Source organism: Drosophila montana, unplaced genomic scaffold (assembly GCF_035044405.1).
Source record: "Drosophila montana isolate Dmon_TW-CO22-7 unplaced genomic scaffold, ASM3504440v1 contig_599_1, whole genome shotgun sequence".
NCBI lineage: Eukaryota > Metazoa > Arthropoda > Insecta > Diptera > Drosophilidae > Drosophila > Drosophila montana.
Window position 1 is genome coordinate 596,353 of NW_026998916.1, and position 13,369 is coordinate 609,721.

The following is a 13,369-nucleotide window of genomic DNA, read 5'->3' on the forward strand; positions in this document are numbered from 1 at the left end:
TCCTTATTTACTTCATTACTTCATTACTTCATTATTTTCCGCTGATTCGGTCTGTGCGTATAATATCCAAAGGCTTACTAGGTGCTTCAGTTTCTTGGTATGCTGGGGTGGGTATCGGTCGTGTTTTAGTGTGTTACAAATGCCGCAATTATTAATTGTCTGTGCGACTTTTGTTTTAATGATTGGAAAAAATACCATCTTTTCGGATGTTTGATAATTGCTTATTGCTTTAATGGTTGGAGGAAGTATGTTGGTAGCGAAATTCGTTTTCTTGAGCGTCTGTACTGACAAGGTTTCTTAATTGTGTTGTGCATCTAACCTTTTTAACACTGTGCCCACTGAAAATATAAATGTGTTCGTTTAATGCTTGTACATTAGAGTGTGCGGTATCTGCTGATTTATATCTATATTTATATGATTTATATTTATCTATATTTATGTGATTTTTTCCCTTATCCCTATTGTACTTTATCTAATATCTAATAATCCTAAAAAGGCAGGAAAGAAAAGCAATGGCAATTTCTACTTTCTTTGGGTTTAGTTCCATGCTTTCTATGAGTCCAACATATTCTATTTCTTTTCTTAAAAATTCTGATTCCGCTTTTAGTTTTAGATTTACTTTTTGTTTCAGGTATTCAATATATTCTTAAACCGAATCATATCATTTTATCGGTAAGGTATACTAGGCAAAATTTTCTTATTATGTTAAGTCCTGCAAAATGCTATCCATTATTGTTTGGAATTTGTGTGTTTGTTAACCCAAATAGCATTCTAGTGAACTCATAGTGTCCACCTTCTAAAATTATTGTTCCAGTTGTAGATTGTTTATTGCTAGTTTTAGTTCCGAGGGTAGCTATTGCGCTTCCTATGGCCTTGCAAATTGTTAGAAATTTGAGAGAATGGTTAATGTTTTCTGGAATGTCAGTTTCCTCGGGTTTGAGGTTTTGATATTGTCTCTTGTGATAGGTTACGTTTACGTCTGCATTCTTGGTAAGTACGATGTGTCTTTCCTGAATAGCTTTACTATAAGCCTCTTTAAGAGACATTGCCTTCAAAAATGTTCCTAGGCATCGATGTGGCAAACCCTTTCATTATTTCATATTACTCGTCCCCTCAAAAGGGAAGAAATGCCACCGACTTTTGACAAAAATTGAATTTGTGGGCATTTTAGCTTGTGCGGACACATACACACACAAACATTTAAACGGTACATAGACAAATTGAAAGAGCACTGAGAGTACGCCAAAGCAGTTTCCTGTATTGTGAGCGAGATAAAAACAGCGATGCCGTTCTATCGCACAAATCATATGGAAGAGAGTAAGTCAAAGCAGTTTCCTGTAGAGCGAGCGAATAAGACGACAGTGATGCCGTTCTACGACACAGGTCATATGTATTCTTACTCTCTTGGTTTGAAAGCATGCGGGCATGTCTCGAACCCGAACAAAAACGACCAGCCGCTCTGAAAACGCTTGTCCTCATCAATTGTACTGGTTGTCTAGTCTATAATATAGACTCTATATGCTATTTGACTAGTGGTCGAACGTAGCGAAGTGAAGCAAGTTTTAGTGAACTCTTGAGAGCTGTTCGCTCCCGCCCTTATTTTTTGTATGTCGCGAACTCGTTCTTTATTTTTAACGCTCAAGATTTGTTTCTTTAATATTATTAACGCTCAAGATTCGTTAATGTGTATCATTTTTTTTTTGTCATGCTACCATTCACCTTTCACTTGTTATATTTTTCTTTACATTTTTGTTATATTTTTTCTTACCTTTGATCTTGGGACCTAGATAAGATACTTCACAACCTACTTTATACCTTACTAGCGGGTATAACCCGGCCTTGCCCGTGGCACGTATGTTATAAAATCAATGTTCTCAAACAAATTTGAAATGATTTTGAAACTGATCGGACGGTAAACAAATAACTTTCATACAAACGTTTCCTACCACTGTTGTGAGTGGAATTTCCCAAATCGCTGAAATACATATTCATTAAGTTCTTATGTAGAGCTTTGAAAATAAGTTTGAAGCAAATCGGACACAATTTAAAACTTCGCACAAAAAATCTTTGAGTCGCATTCCACCCGAAAAAGTTTGGGTTCTGCGAAAAGTGTGAAACACGTCTCAAATGATTTTTCTTATAGATCTTTGGAAACGAATTTGAGCGCGAAACGTCGCCCACCAAATCTTTGACCTCCATTTCCACCAAGGAGGAACGGATTTTTCGAAAAGTGTGAAACACCCCTCAAATGAATTTGAACAAAGATCTTTGAAAATAAGTTTGGGGCCGATCGGATGGTAAACAAAAAACTTTCATACAACCGTTTTCCGCCAATTTACCACTGTTGCGGGTGGAATTTCCCAAATCGCTGAAATACGTATTTATTAAGTTCTTATGTATAGCTTTGAAAATAAGTTTGCAGCAAATCGGACACAATTTAAAACTTCGCACAAAAAATCTTTGAGACGCATTCCACCCGAAGAAGTTTGAATTCTGCGAAAAGTGTGAAACACGTATCAAATGATTTTTCTTATAGATCTCTGGAAATGAATTTGAGCGCGAAACGTCACCCACCAAATCTTTGACCTCCATTTCCACCAAGGAGGAACGGATTTTTCGAAAAGTGTGAAACACCCCTCAAATGAATTTGAACAAAGATCTTTGAAAATAAGTTTGGGGCCGATCGGATGGTAAACAAAAAAGTTACATACAAACGTTTTTCGCGACTTTTCCACACTTGCGGGTGGAATTGCCCGAAACCCCGTCTTAACGTGCACCTACATCACATAGGGTAGCTACAGTGAAAATTTCAGCTTCCTAGCTCTTACGGTTTGGGCTGTGCGTTGATCACCAATCAGTCAGTCAGTCAGTCAGTCAGTCAGTCAGGCCAAACAGTTTTATATATAGAGATTAACCTTATGTTTGGTTTTCTACAATTGTAATGATTTTTTATTTCGATACGGGGTAACACGTACCCTGCTAACTCTATTACAAAGTGCTGAGGCTGAATGCGTATTCATGTATAATTTGAGATCTGACGGTTTTATGTATACATTCAATGCTGTTAGCTGATACCGTGGAGTTCGGTATGGCAACAATGAATGCAGCTAGAATGTTTGTGATGGCAGCTTGACGCGAGGATCCGCTAGTCGGGCACTCCCAACCAGAGCACTCTTACTTGTTTATTTAATCATTTGTTATACCGTGTACTTCATTTTATTATTTCAGGAACTTTCAGCAAATCTAAACGACGATAAATCGCTATCTGAGCACTTGAAACTCCCTCTTCAGAGAATCAACGACTATAAACTCCTGTTTAAGGTTTGAATACATTTATTTGTAGTATATTTATTATATTTTATATCATGCACGTGTATTCGTAACACGATTTATCATTTATTACGTTCATCTAATAATCTTTTACTATACTTACTGGCTTAAATTTTTATCCACAGGACCTAATTAAATTATCTGAATGCGTTAAAGAGAATGTTAGGGACTTGGAAAGAGCTTTAGAACTAATGCTAAGCGTGCCAAGTAGAGCATATGATAATGTATTGATTTCGAGCATTGAGGGATATAGAGGTAACATTTATAAGTTGGGCAGGCTTTTGCTGCATGAGTCTTGCTTAGTTACCGATAAGGATGGCAAATCACATGATCGATATTGTTTTTTATTTAAATCAAGACTTTTAATAACAAAGGCTCGAAAAATATCAGAAAAAAAGTCGATATTCATTTTGCAAAATATTATAAAGCTCCCTCTATGCGACGTTAAGAACATATTAGAGGAAAAGCAAATCTATCTCTCATTAAAAACTGCAGACGAAATATCAAATATAAATATTTTTATAAAGCCTCATAAGGAGGAAAATCATCTAATTTGGTACAAAGAAATTAAGTCATACATTGACCACGAAGTGACTCTGCAAGAACACAACGCAGATGATCTTAAAGTCGATCCTACAAATATATCTAGTGAAAGTGAATTAATTCTTCGGCTTCCCCAAAAAGTTGAAGCTTGTAATCCATATTTAGGCATACGTCCATCTGATGTAGCCGACAACTACTTTTTAAGTAAGGAAACAAAAGAACGGCTCTGCTTTGAACAACAAGAACTTAAAAAAATTGAGCAAGAAGCTATTGAATTATTTAGAAGCCAACAGAACCAACATAATATTAGTTATCAAAAGGTCCAAATACCTGAATTGAAAGATCATTTTCATACTGAGTATGTCTTAGAAAGTTGCTCGTATGTAAAAGACAGTAATGATCAAACTAATGCAAGAGAGATTAAGAATTTAGCGTTAGATGATGAAGAGTTTCAGGGTCCTATAGCGCTTGAATCTGTCGCATTTAAAAAATTTGGAGAAGACCAATTTTCTAATAAAAACTCTATAAAGCTTAATGACAATGCAACCGAGATTAAACAGTGTGTCGTAGATTTTCAACACACCGAGTCTACAACAGTAGTTGATGATAAAAAACGCCAGGAAGTTTTTGATAAAACCTTTATTCAACTAAGTGATGGTAACAGAAAAGATTCAGATGATTTTAGTGCAATAGAGAGGTCCCAAAAAGTTGATATTCAGCAACAAACTATATCAGAGGGTAAGGACATGAAGCAATTTAAGTATAATACCACGGAAGATTTGAAAATTCCAATTAGCATCCCAAGAGAAACTTATAACAATTGCATTACAACTAAGCACACTCCAATCGAACTGCAAGATATCTTTGGCTATAATGAACCTATTTTTGATAGTGATACCACACAATCAAACTCCAAACAACGACAGGAGCTTTCAAGTTTTACTAATATAACTGATTCTGCTTCATTAACGCAATGGAATAATGATCTTGCTAATATTGCATTCAATAATGGGGGCGAACGTTCGGCACATGGTCCACCCCCACCACCTATACCTCCTCATTTTGTTAGAATGCCTGGCTTTTTTCAACCGCTTCCGCTTATTTCATATGAAACCACCATAGAGATACTAATTATTAAAACACGCCCACCATCACCGCCTCCTCCACCGCCGCGAACCGTTAAACGGCTGCTTGTCCATACTGAAAGCCTGGAACAAAAAACACAGAACTTTTTGGAAGGTATCTACGACGTATCAACCTCAGACACATCGCTCCGCAACGCAAAACAAAAAATACGAAATATTAAAACCTCTGTGTTAAAATCAAAAGATTCTACAAATTATGCCCAAGACACAGTGAAAAAAGCGAAAGCTCGCGATTTTGTACATATATTTAATCCGCCAATTAAAAGGAAACCCATATTTGAAATTATTGAAGAGGCTGAAAATATGCCTGAGATTGAAGGTGATTATACTGAATCTATTGGTCACGATTTCAGAGAGTCAAGTGCCGACTGGGAAGTCCGAGACAAAAGTGTTAGCAGTATGGATGATAACTATTCTGGGTATTCACTGGCTACTCAGCGGCGTGTTGAAAGTAAGTTACCATCAGCAAGTAAAGTAAATGGTTTTATATATATATGGTATATCGACCAATGACTTGTAATAATATAAAAAAAAATTAGATTAAAGAGTTAAGGTTGAAAATAAAGATAAATATTAGAAAAATTAATTATATAAAATAGACAATTACTAAACAACATTTATAAAAATATTTCTGAATTTATACAAACTTATACGATGTATGTACACTCTCTGAACTTTTTGCGAGGAAAGATGTGTGTTTATATGGAATAGATGCCTTGCGTTCTAAACTACGGTTAAATACATTATACATTAACTGAACATTATGAATACATATTTTCAAATATGCATACATATACTATACCCCTATCTACAAAATTCATTTAATAACTAGTTGTTGCGAGCAAATGAATTTATATGCATACATATATCCATGCTTCCTATATAATATTAATATGCAACGCTTCTATTCAAACCAGTTAAAGTGCTCTAGTCGACAGTGGCCGACTAATAAACAACCTGCACGCAACTCCGATTTGCAGTTAAAATCAATCAAGCTATACCCTGAACCCATTAAAAATGAGTAAAAGTGGTAAAAGTATTTGAGCAAATGTATGTACCAGGTAGATGGAAGCATCTCCGACCCCATAAAGTATATATAATCTTGATCAGCATAAATAGCCGAGTCGATCTAGTCGATATCCGTCTGTCCGTCCGTCCGTCCGTATGTATGAACGCAAGGATATCAGAACCTATAAGAGCTATAGACTTGAAATTTGTAACGTAGGTCCTCCTAATGTCCGCGCAGTACGAATTTGTTTCCGATCGATAACTTGCCCCGTTTCAAAGTAATCGATCCAAATCGATATCAAAATCGTGTTTTTATATCAAGTATCTTTAATTTTATAGCTATCGCCACCTCCCCGCTATCACCACATGGCTATAAATCAGTTAAATAAGCCAATTTGTATTGCCCACCAATTTAACCCACAATTTTAATGCAATTGACTTTTTGAGAATATACAAATATTCTATAGTACATTAAGATCTTCTGTTGAACATTTAATCAAGATCGGTTAAGAAACACAGAAGTTATTAAAGAAAACGTGTTTTGGCTAGCCTCTTGTTATAATATAATTTTCATCGACTGTTTAGAAACGGAAAGAGCTCTTATGGGTTCTGAGATCCTTGCGTTCATACATACGGCCGGCAGACGGACAGACAGAAAGACATGGCCAGATCGACTCGGCTATTAATGCAGCTCAAGACTACTTATACTTTATGGGGTCAGAGATGCTTCCTTCTGCCTGTCACAAAGATTTGCACAAATACATTACACCCTTATGCCCGTTTTTAATCGGTTCAGGGTATAACAATTCAGTCCTAGTATTATGATAGACCTTTGCTTACCCAGCTCCATTAACACAATTTTTCCGTATTTGTTTATCCTAAATTATTATGTACCACAATGATAACATATTTTTATTATTTATTTTGAACTACCATCAAAGAAACTAGTAGGTCCAGGGACGATGATAGGGGCACTTCCTACGATAGTACTTTCGATAAGCACGTAAGCTACGTAACTGGTGCGAGACGTGATCGAAGTACATTGGATAGAATTGAAGCACGTTCATCCCTCTTAGCTTCCAGTCGAAGCGAGAGTCGTGCAGAAAGTCAAGCTAACAGCCGTATACGTTCATCTTCGCGTCTAATTGACGATCAGCCTCAACGCTGTATTGAGAAACCTGTGATTATCAAAATGTTGAAAAGTGTACATGTTGATCGTAAGTTTCAAAAGTATACAAAAATATTTTCCAAAATATGTTCTTTGTTTATCAAATTTTTGATTACAGGCGGAGAGACAGCGCACTTTGAAATTCAGTTTAAAGAGCAGCCAGGATTAGTTACATGGTTAAAGGATAACAAGACCTTGGACGATCGTTTAGCGGATCGAATTGTCCAAACAAGTGCTCCAATGAATTCTTATCGATTGGATATCAAAAATTGCAGGTTATTTATTTTATTATTTGTTTTTTTAAATTACCAAAAATACATATTTTGAATGAGCATAGAGACGATTATCTCTATATATAAAACTGTTTGTCCTGACTGATGCACAGCCAAAACCATAGGAACTTGAAATTTTTAAATTATTAATCTTATGTGATGGCGGTGCAAGCGTTCAAAAATCGCGAAATCAGTTGCATATGCTATTTATATAATGTTTCCTCGATAGTTCGTAAGCGACAAACAATAAGAATAAGCACAAAGCAAAAACAATAGACCTAAGTGTCACCAGGATTCAAATAGTGAGACTAATTGAGCGGCGTGGCCTTATAGATTGTTGAATCAGTATATGTGTGTTGGGAGTATCCTTGGATGCGTCTTGTTGTTGACCTAATGTCGGTGTTGCATCTGAGTTGGTTGTCGTTGATTGTTGCTGTGTTTCCATGAAAGCAGGTCAAACCTGCGATCAATTGATACTTTGGTATCATGACCATTGACAAGTATGTTGGAGTTGGAGTTGTTGAAAAATTCCCCAGGAAGACGAAGAGTTATGCCGTAAACAAGCTGTGCTTCTGTTGTTTGGATGTCGGGCTTATATACTGAGCGTAGGCCGAGGTGAATCATTGGCAATTTGGATGGCCAGCCGATCCTGTTGTGACACAATATGGCTGCCTGAATCGTGCGGTGGGAACGTTCGATGATTCCGATTGCCTGTGGATGGTGGCGGTTGTTCGTAAATGGTCAATGCAGAGGAGGCGCGATAGCTCGTTGAATAACCTAGATTCAAATTGTCTGCCTTGGTCCGTGGTAATGCGTGCTGGAACTCCAAAGCGAGAAATCCAAGTGTTGTTGAGTGCTGTGTCTACTGTTTTAACTTGGATATCCTCGATAGCAACTGCATCTAGCCACAATATCTAAATTGACCAGATTGAGGCAATGGAGCTCCAATGAGCTCTACATTGATGTGTTCAAATCTGCGTGGAGGCAGAGTGTATTTTTGGAGTGGTGAATGAACGTGTTGCGTGACTTTCAATTTTTGAAAAGGGGTGCACTGTTTGACGAAGTGATATATATATTTTTATGCATAAAAGGTCATACGAAGCGCTGTTTGATGAGTTTTAGTGTTGAACCAACTCCTCCATGGGCAGTGCCATGTATTTTGCTGATAATATTTTTTCGATGTTGCTGCGAATAGTCACACTGTGGAAGTGGAATAATTGCATAACATTGGTTATAGATTTGATTTGAACTGTAGTGGTGTTGTCATTAACTAGCTTTTCGCGCAGATCGAGTTTGTTTCCGATATTCAATAACCTGCCCCGTTTCCAAGAAATCGTTTGAAATTGGTAAATAATAAGAGCTAGGTTCACCAAAATTGACATGTAGCTTCTAGAATAGTATATGTATATCAAGTATCTTTCATTTTATAGCTATCACCCCCGCCCCTCTATTACCTTATAGCTATAAACCAAGTAAAGCAATTTATGCTGCCTACCAGTAAAAGCCACAATTTAAATACAATTGACTTTTTGATAATACACGAATACTTTATAGTTCAATAAGATGTACTGTAGAAAATAACATCAAGATCGGATAAGAAAAACAGAAGTTATTAAATAAAACATGTTTTAGCTGGCCTAGAGTTTGGGGCAGCAAGCGCAAATTCCAAGAATTTCTGTATACATATACACACACACATTCATGCGCGTCTGCTTTGAATTCTATCAACAGCATTGCAATTGCGATTGTATCGTTTTCTGTGCTGCTCATTAAGACTCAATTATTGGTGTGGCTGTTGAGTAGAGGCGGCGGCAAGTATTGTGGTCAGTTGCGAGCTCGAAACCTGCCAAGGAAACTTTATTTTTAAATTTATTTTTATTGCTACTTACTAAAGCAAGCGTGCGCGTTTTACATTTGGTGTTGGAATAAAAGAGTTCAGGGTAACCCCTAGTCGGGAGTTCCCGACTAGAGCCTCTTACTTGATTTTTCTTTTAAAATGATTTGTGTGTGTGTCTGTTGAGTAGAAGCATTTGCCAGTAAGGAAACTTCCTTTGTTGTAAATCATTTTTATTTCTGCGTAAGCAAACGAGCTCGTTGCGCGATCTGCATTTGATGTTAGTAGAAAAGGTTTCATGGTATTCTCTATTCGGGAACTCGTGACTAGAGCCTATTACTTATTCTGTCTATTAACGGGATCAGCTGTGCCTACAAAATTAACCTGGTTATATTCCGTGAGGTAATGTCTATAACGTCTAATCTGTATCGGCTTGCGTTTGGTATTCACAATCCTCTTGGTTGGTCATCTGAGCTTAAATAGTTGATGCTCTGATGTTTTGTTGCTGTATAGTTACTTGTCCCTGGTTGTTCTAGCATGAGACTAGTTATCGACGTCCATTGGCTGGTCTTGATCTTGTTTGGGTTGGAATTCCTGTCTTTTATTAAAATGAGTATTTTTATCCCTATTATATTTTTGCTGCTCTGTTGCCTCTGTTTAGATTTTTGGACCCTCTCTTCAACACTTCGTGCAAAATTACTTGCGAACAGGTATCTCTCGTGGTTTGCAACAACCTTCTGAGCTAATTTTAATGCGGAAGGATGTTCAGACGGTCTTGCGGCGCAAAGAACATCGCTTAACAAATTGCTAGCTCCTGAAATAAAAACGCGTGTTTATTAATCAATATAGTGTTGTAGGTCATGATAGTCTAGTTTATTAGCAGAGTCTTATTTCTCTGGCGATGTATTGACATCTTTTGCTCTGTTATGTGTCCGCTTACGTTAAATCAAATCTGTTAGATATGGCCTTCAAATTGAGTGTGGTCTACTCGGGGTTGTTGATTTTTGTTGGTGCTGTGAGTGATGTTATGGTTTTTATAATTTTAAGTTTTTATACAAACGGATTACGAATCACAGGTTTTAACGTTCGTTAACTTATATATAAATTAAGCAGTTCCTAGGTAGATTGACATTTGCAATGCGCGGTGCGGCGCAAAGAGAGAAGAATTTTATTATACGTGACGTGGCGCTGACCCAATTTATAACAGAATTCCTTACAACCAAAGCTAGCCCTATGCCCCAAAGTGCTAATCCCGCTCCTCGTGCACGGTTTTGGAGCGTTCCTCGCAATATTGACGCTGACTGAACTTCTAGTGTGGTTGTGAAATATCCGCAGACGTTGTTAATCTTACACTTTTACCATGCAAACTATGCATGATCGGGTTGGCTGATCGTGTTAACTTATTTATACTCATACAAATTAATCATTAATCGCTACAGAGCACCATCTTCTTTTTTCCATGCCTATAAGTCCGTTTATATATGCAAATTACTGTCGCGTACTGCGCGTAGGTCTTGATTACCATATGCACCATTTGTCTTATTACAATCGATACATGTTATAAATATAATTGTTATGCCAACCTCGTTAGTAACTCCCCTTGCCTCGTTAGGCGGCTATGTAAATTCTTGAATTTTGTCAATGAAGCCCTATGTACACATATGTATGTATATACTAGCGGTTACTACCCGGCCTTGCCCATGGCAAGATTTGTGCAAAAAAAATTAGACATATTCACCCGCATTTATAATAAACTTTCAAAGAATCGTTTACCTCCAATTTAACATAGTCTTGAATGGAATTTCTAAAATCGCTAGAAACACGTATCCATTAAGTTCTTTTGTAGGGCTTTGAATGTAAGTTTGAGGTCGTCCGATCGACCTTAAACTGAACTTAAATCTGCTCCCAATAAACTTTGACCCGCATTTTCTACCGAGTAGTCTTGGATTCCGCGAAAAGTGTTGAATACGTCTCAAATGATGTTTATAAAGATCCTTGGATATGAATTTGAGCGCGAAACGTTACAAACCAAATCTTTGATATCATTTCCACCAAGGAGGAATGCTTTTTTCGAAAAGTGAGAAACGCCCCTCAAACGTAACAGTTTTATATATAGAGATATTGTAATATATGTTTCATCAATTCGTATTTGGGGCAGGGTATCTGAAAATTATGCACTAGCCTCTTGTTTTACAAAAATATTGACATTATTTTTTAATTTCTAGTGAGAATGACGCTGGAACGTATACTGTTCGCGCACAATCAGGTTCTGATACAACGACTGTGACAGCTCAGCTTGCTGTTGGACAAGGTAAGTTTTATTAATAAAATGAATGATTGTTTTAGTTAAGGCTTCGTTTAATTTTAACAGCTTCTGGCCATGACGAATCTAAAACGAATGTGTCACCAGCGTTTCTGGTTAGCTTAAAGGATGCTGAAATGATTGAAAACACTCTGTTTCGCTTCATGATAAAAATTTTAGGCGATCCAAAGCCAAAAGTACAGTTGTAAGTATAATAAAAATAATAATAATAAGTTTTAAGACACCAATGTGAGACGAATCCGTCGTCAAATTGTCTATAAATGTGAAAGTTATCAAAAATTACCGTGTATTATTTATAATACCGTAAAATGTATAAGATTTTAAAAAAAATTGATTTCAATCATTTTCATTCTAATATATATTTATATCTTGAACCCAAGGAAAATGGTTAAGAAAGGTATAATGTATGTAACAGACAGAAGGAAGCATTTTCGCCAACACAAAGTGCACATATTCTTGATAATCATTTGCCGTCTGTCTGTCCGTATTTATAAACGCGGCGATCTCAGAACTTATAAGAGCTATCCAAACACTTTTCTTCCTTTACGTCTGCGCCAATTGTTCATCCGTTCAGTCAGGCTGCCAGTTGTTCACGAAATCTAAATGAAATTAGTACGCAAAAGGGTTTTTCCGTCAACTGATTTATATTGTTTGTCTCAAAATCTACATAAATCAAATCTATCGCAAGCTTTTATGGAACGCTTTAGTAGTATGCCATTAGTTTTGTTTTCATTTCATATGTTATAATTTAATTTTTGGTTTTGCAATATACCACCCGTATCACTGTTTCCTGGAACCCAGGTTACTCGGACTGAATTTTGTTTTCCTATTGTGTTAAGTGCGTTCACGAGTTTGTTTTCCTTGAAGAAATGGATTTAATAGCCGCTTGGCTGAGTAGATCGCCACTCTTGTTCTTTGGATTTTTCATTCAATAATAAGGCTGTTGGCTTAAAATATCGCGTATGGCCTCGAATCGATCGCAGAGTTTGGCAGATGTTTAAACGCTCCCATATTTTAACCCTCCGAGTGCAAGCCGGCTCCCATCTATATCTCTCCAAATCTTCGCTAGGCGACATGTAGTGGTCTGTTCCTATGCTCTAGTGTTGAAAGGATGCTGCTTTGCCAAATGTTGACTGCTTTTCATCTTATGGCGCTTTATATTACGATGGACATTATGTGACTGTCGCTTGGTAGTAGGTTCCAGATTGTATTGAGAGCTGCTGCTGGTCGGTCTGTGGGACTTCTCGACGGCCGACGAACCCTTGAAAAGCCATTAAAAATGTATTAGTGGATAAGTCAGATAGTAGTTCTAAGTGAACCGCTTTGGAAAAGTCGTCCTAATTGGGCCACAAAAGTCGACGCCACAGAAGTCGATCTACTCGAAGTCGATCTACTCGAAAATTTCCCATAATTTGTGTTAGCAGACGAGGTTTGCATTTAAAGCAACGGATACATGATCTCACAGTCTGACGACAGACCTCTTGAGCGTTATTAGCCAAAGTCGCTCACGAAGAAGAATGACGAGTGCTCTACGTCCAGCACGACTATTCGTCAAATGCAAGTATCTAATAAAGTTTCTAGCGAATTGCGAGCTTTTATTCAGAAGTAGCGGAAACTTGGCATCATATGGAAGAGAAGTCCCCCTACTTACGACAACGAAAAAGATCACCAAAATCCATTATACTCATGTATAAATGGATTGAGACGCTGCAGGCTATGATCCACTCCTTTGAATTCAACTCGTTG

At 37.1% G+C, this 13,369-nt stretch overlaps 1 protein-coding gene across 4 annotated transcripts in view; it reads left to right on the forward strand.

Moving 5' to 3' along the window:
- The window catches only part of Obsc (Obscurin), a 242,466-nt gene that overhangs the window by 65,749 nt on the left and 163,348 nt on the right, over positions 1 to 13,369 (forward strand). For 3 of the 4 annotated variants that reach the window (XM_064698377.1, XM_064698378.1, XM_064698379.1), the window contains 6 exons: positions 3,229 to 3,321; positions 3,456 to 4,611; positions 6,968 to 7,243; positions 7,313 to 7,469; positions 11,526 to 11,611; positions 11,672 to 11,807. In XM_064698377.1, the coding sequence (XP_064554447.1) occupies positions 3,229 to 3,321; positions 3,456 to 4,611; positions 6,968 to 7,243; positions 7,313 to 7,469; positions 11,526 to 11,611; positions 11,672 to 11,807 (1,904 nt within the window). Of the gene's footprint in view, positions 1 to 3,228; positions 3,322 to 3,455; positions 4,612 to 5,371; positions 5,470 to 6,967; positions 7,244 to 7,312; positions 7,470 to 11,525; positions 11,612 to 11,671; positions 11,808 to 13,369 lie in introns of all 4 variants that reach the window. The other variant, XM_064698380.1, reaches the window with a different exon arrangement.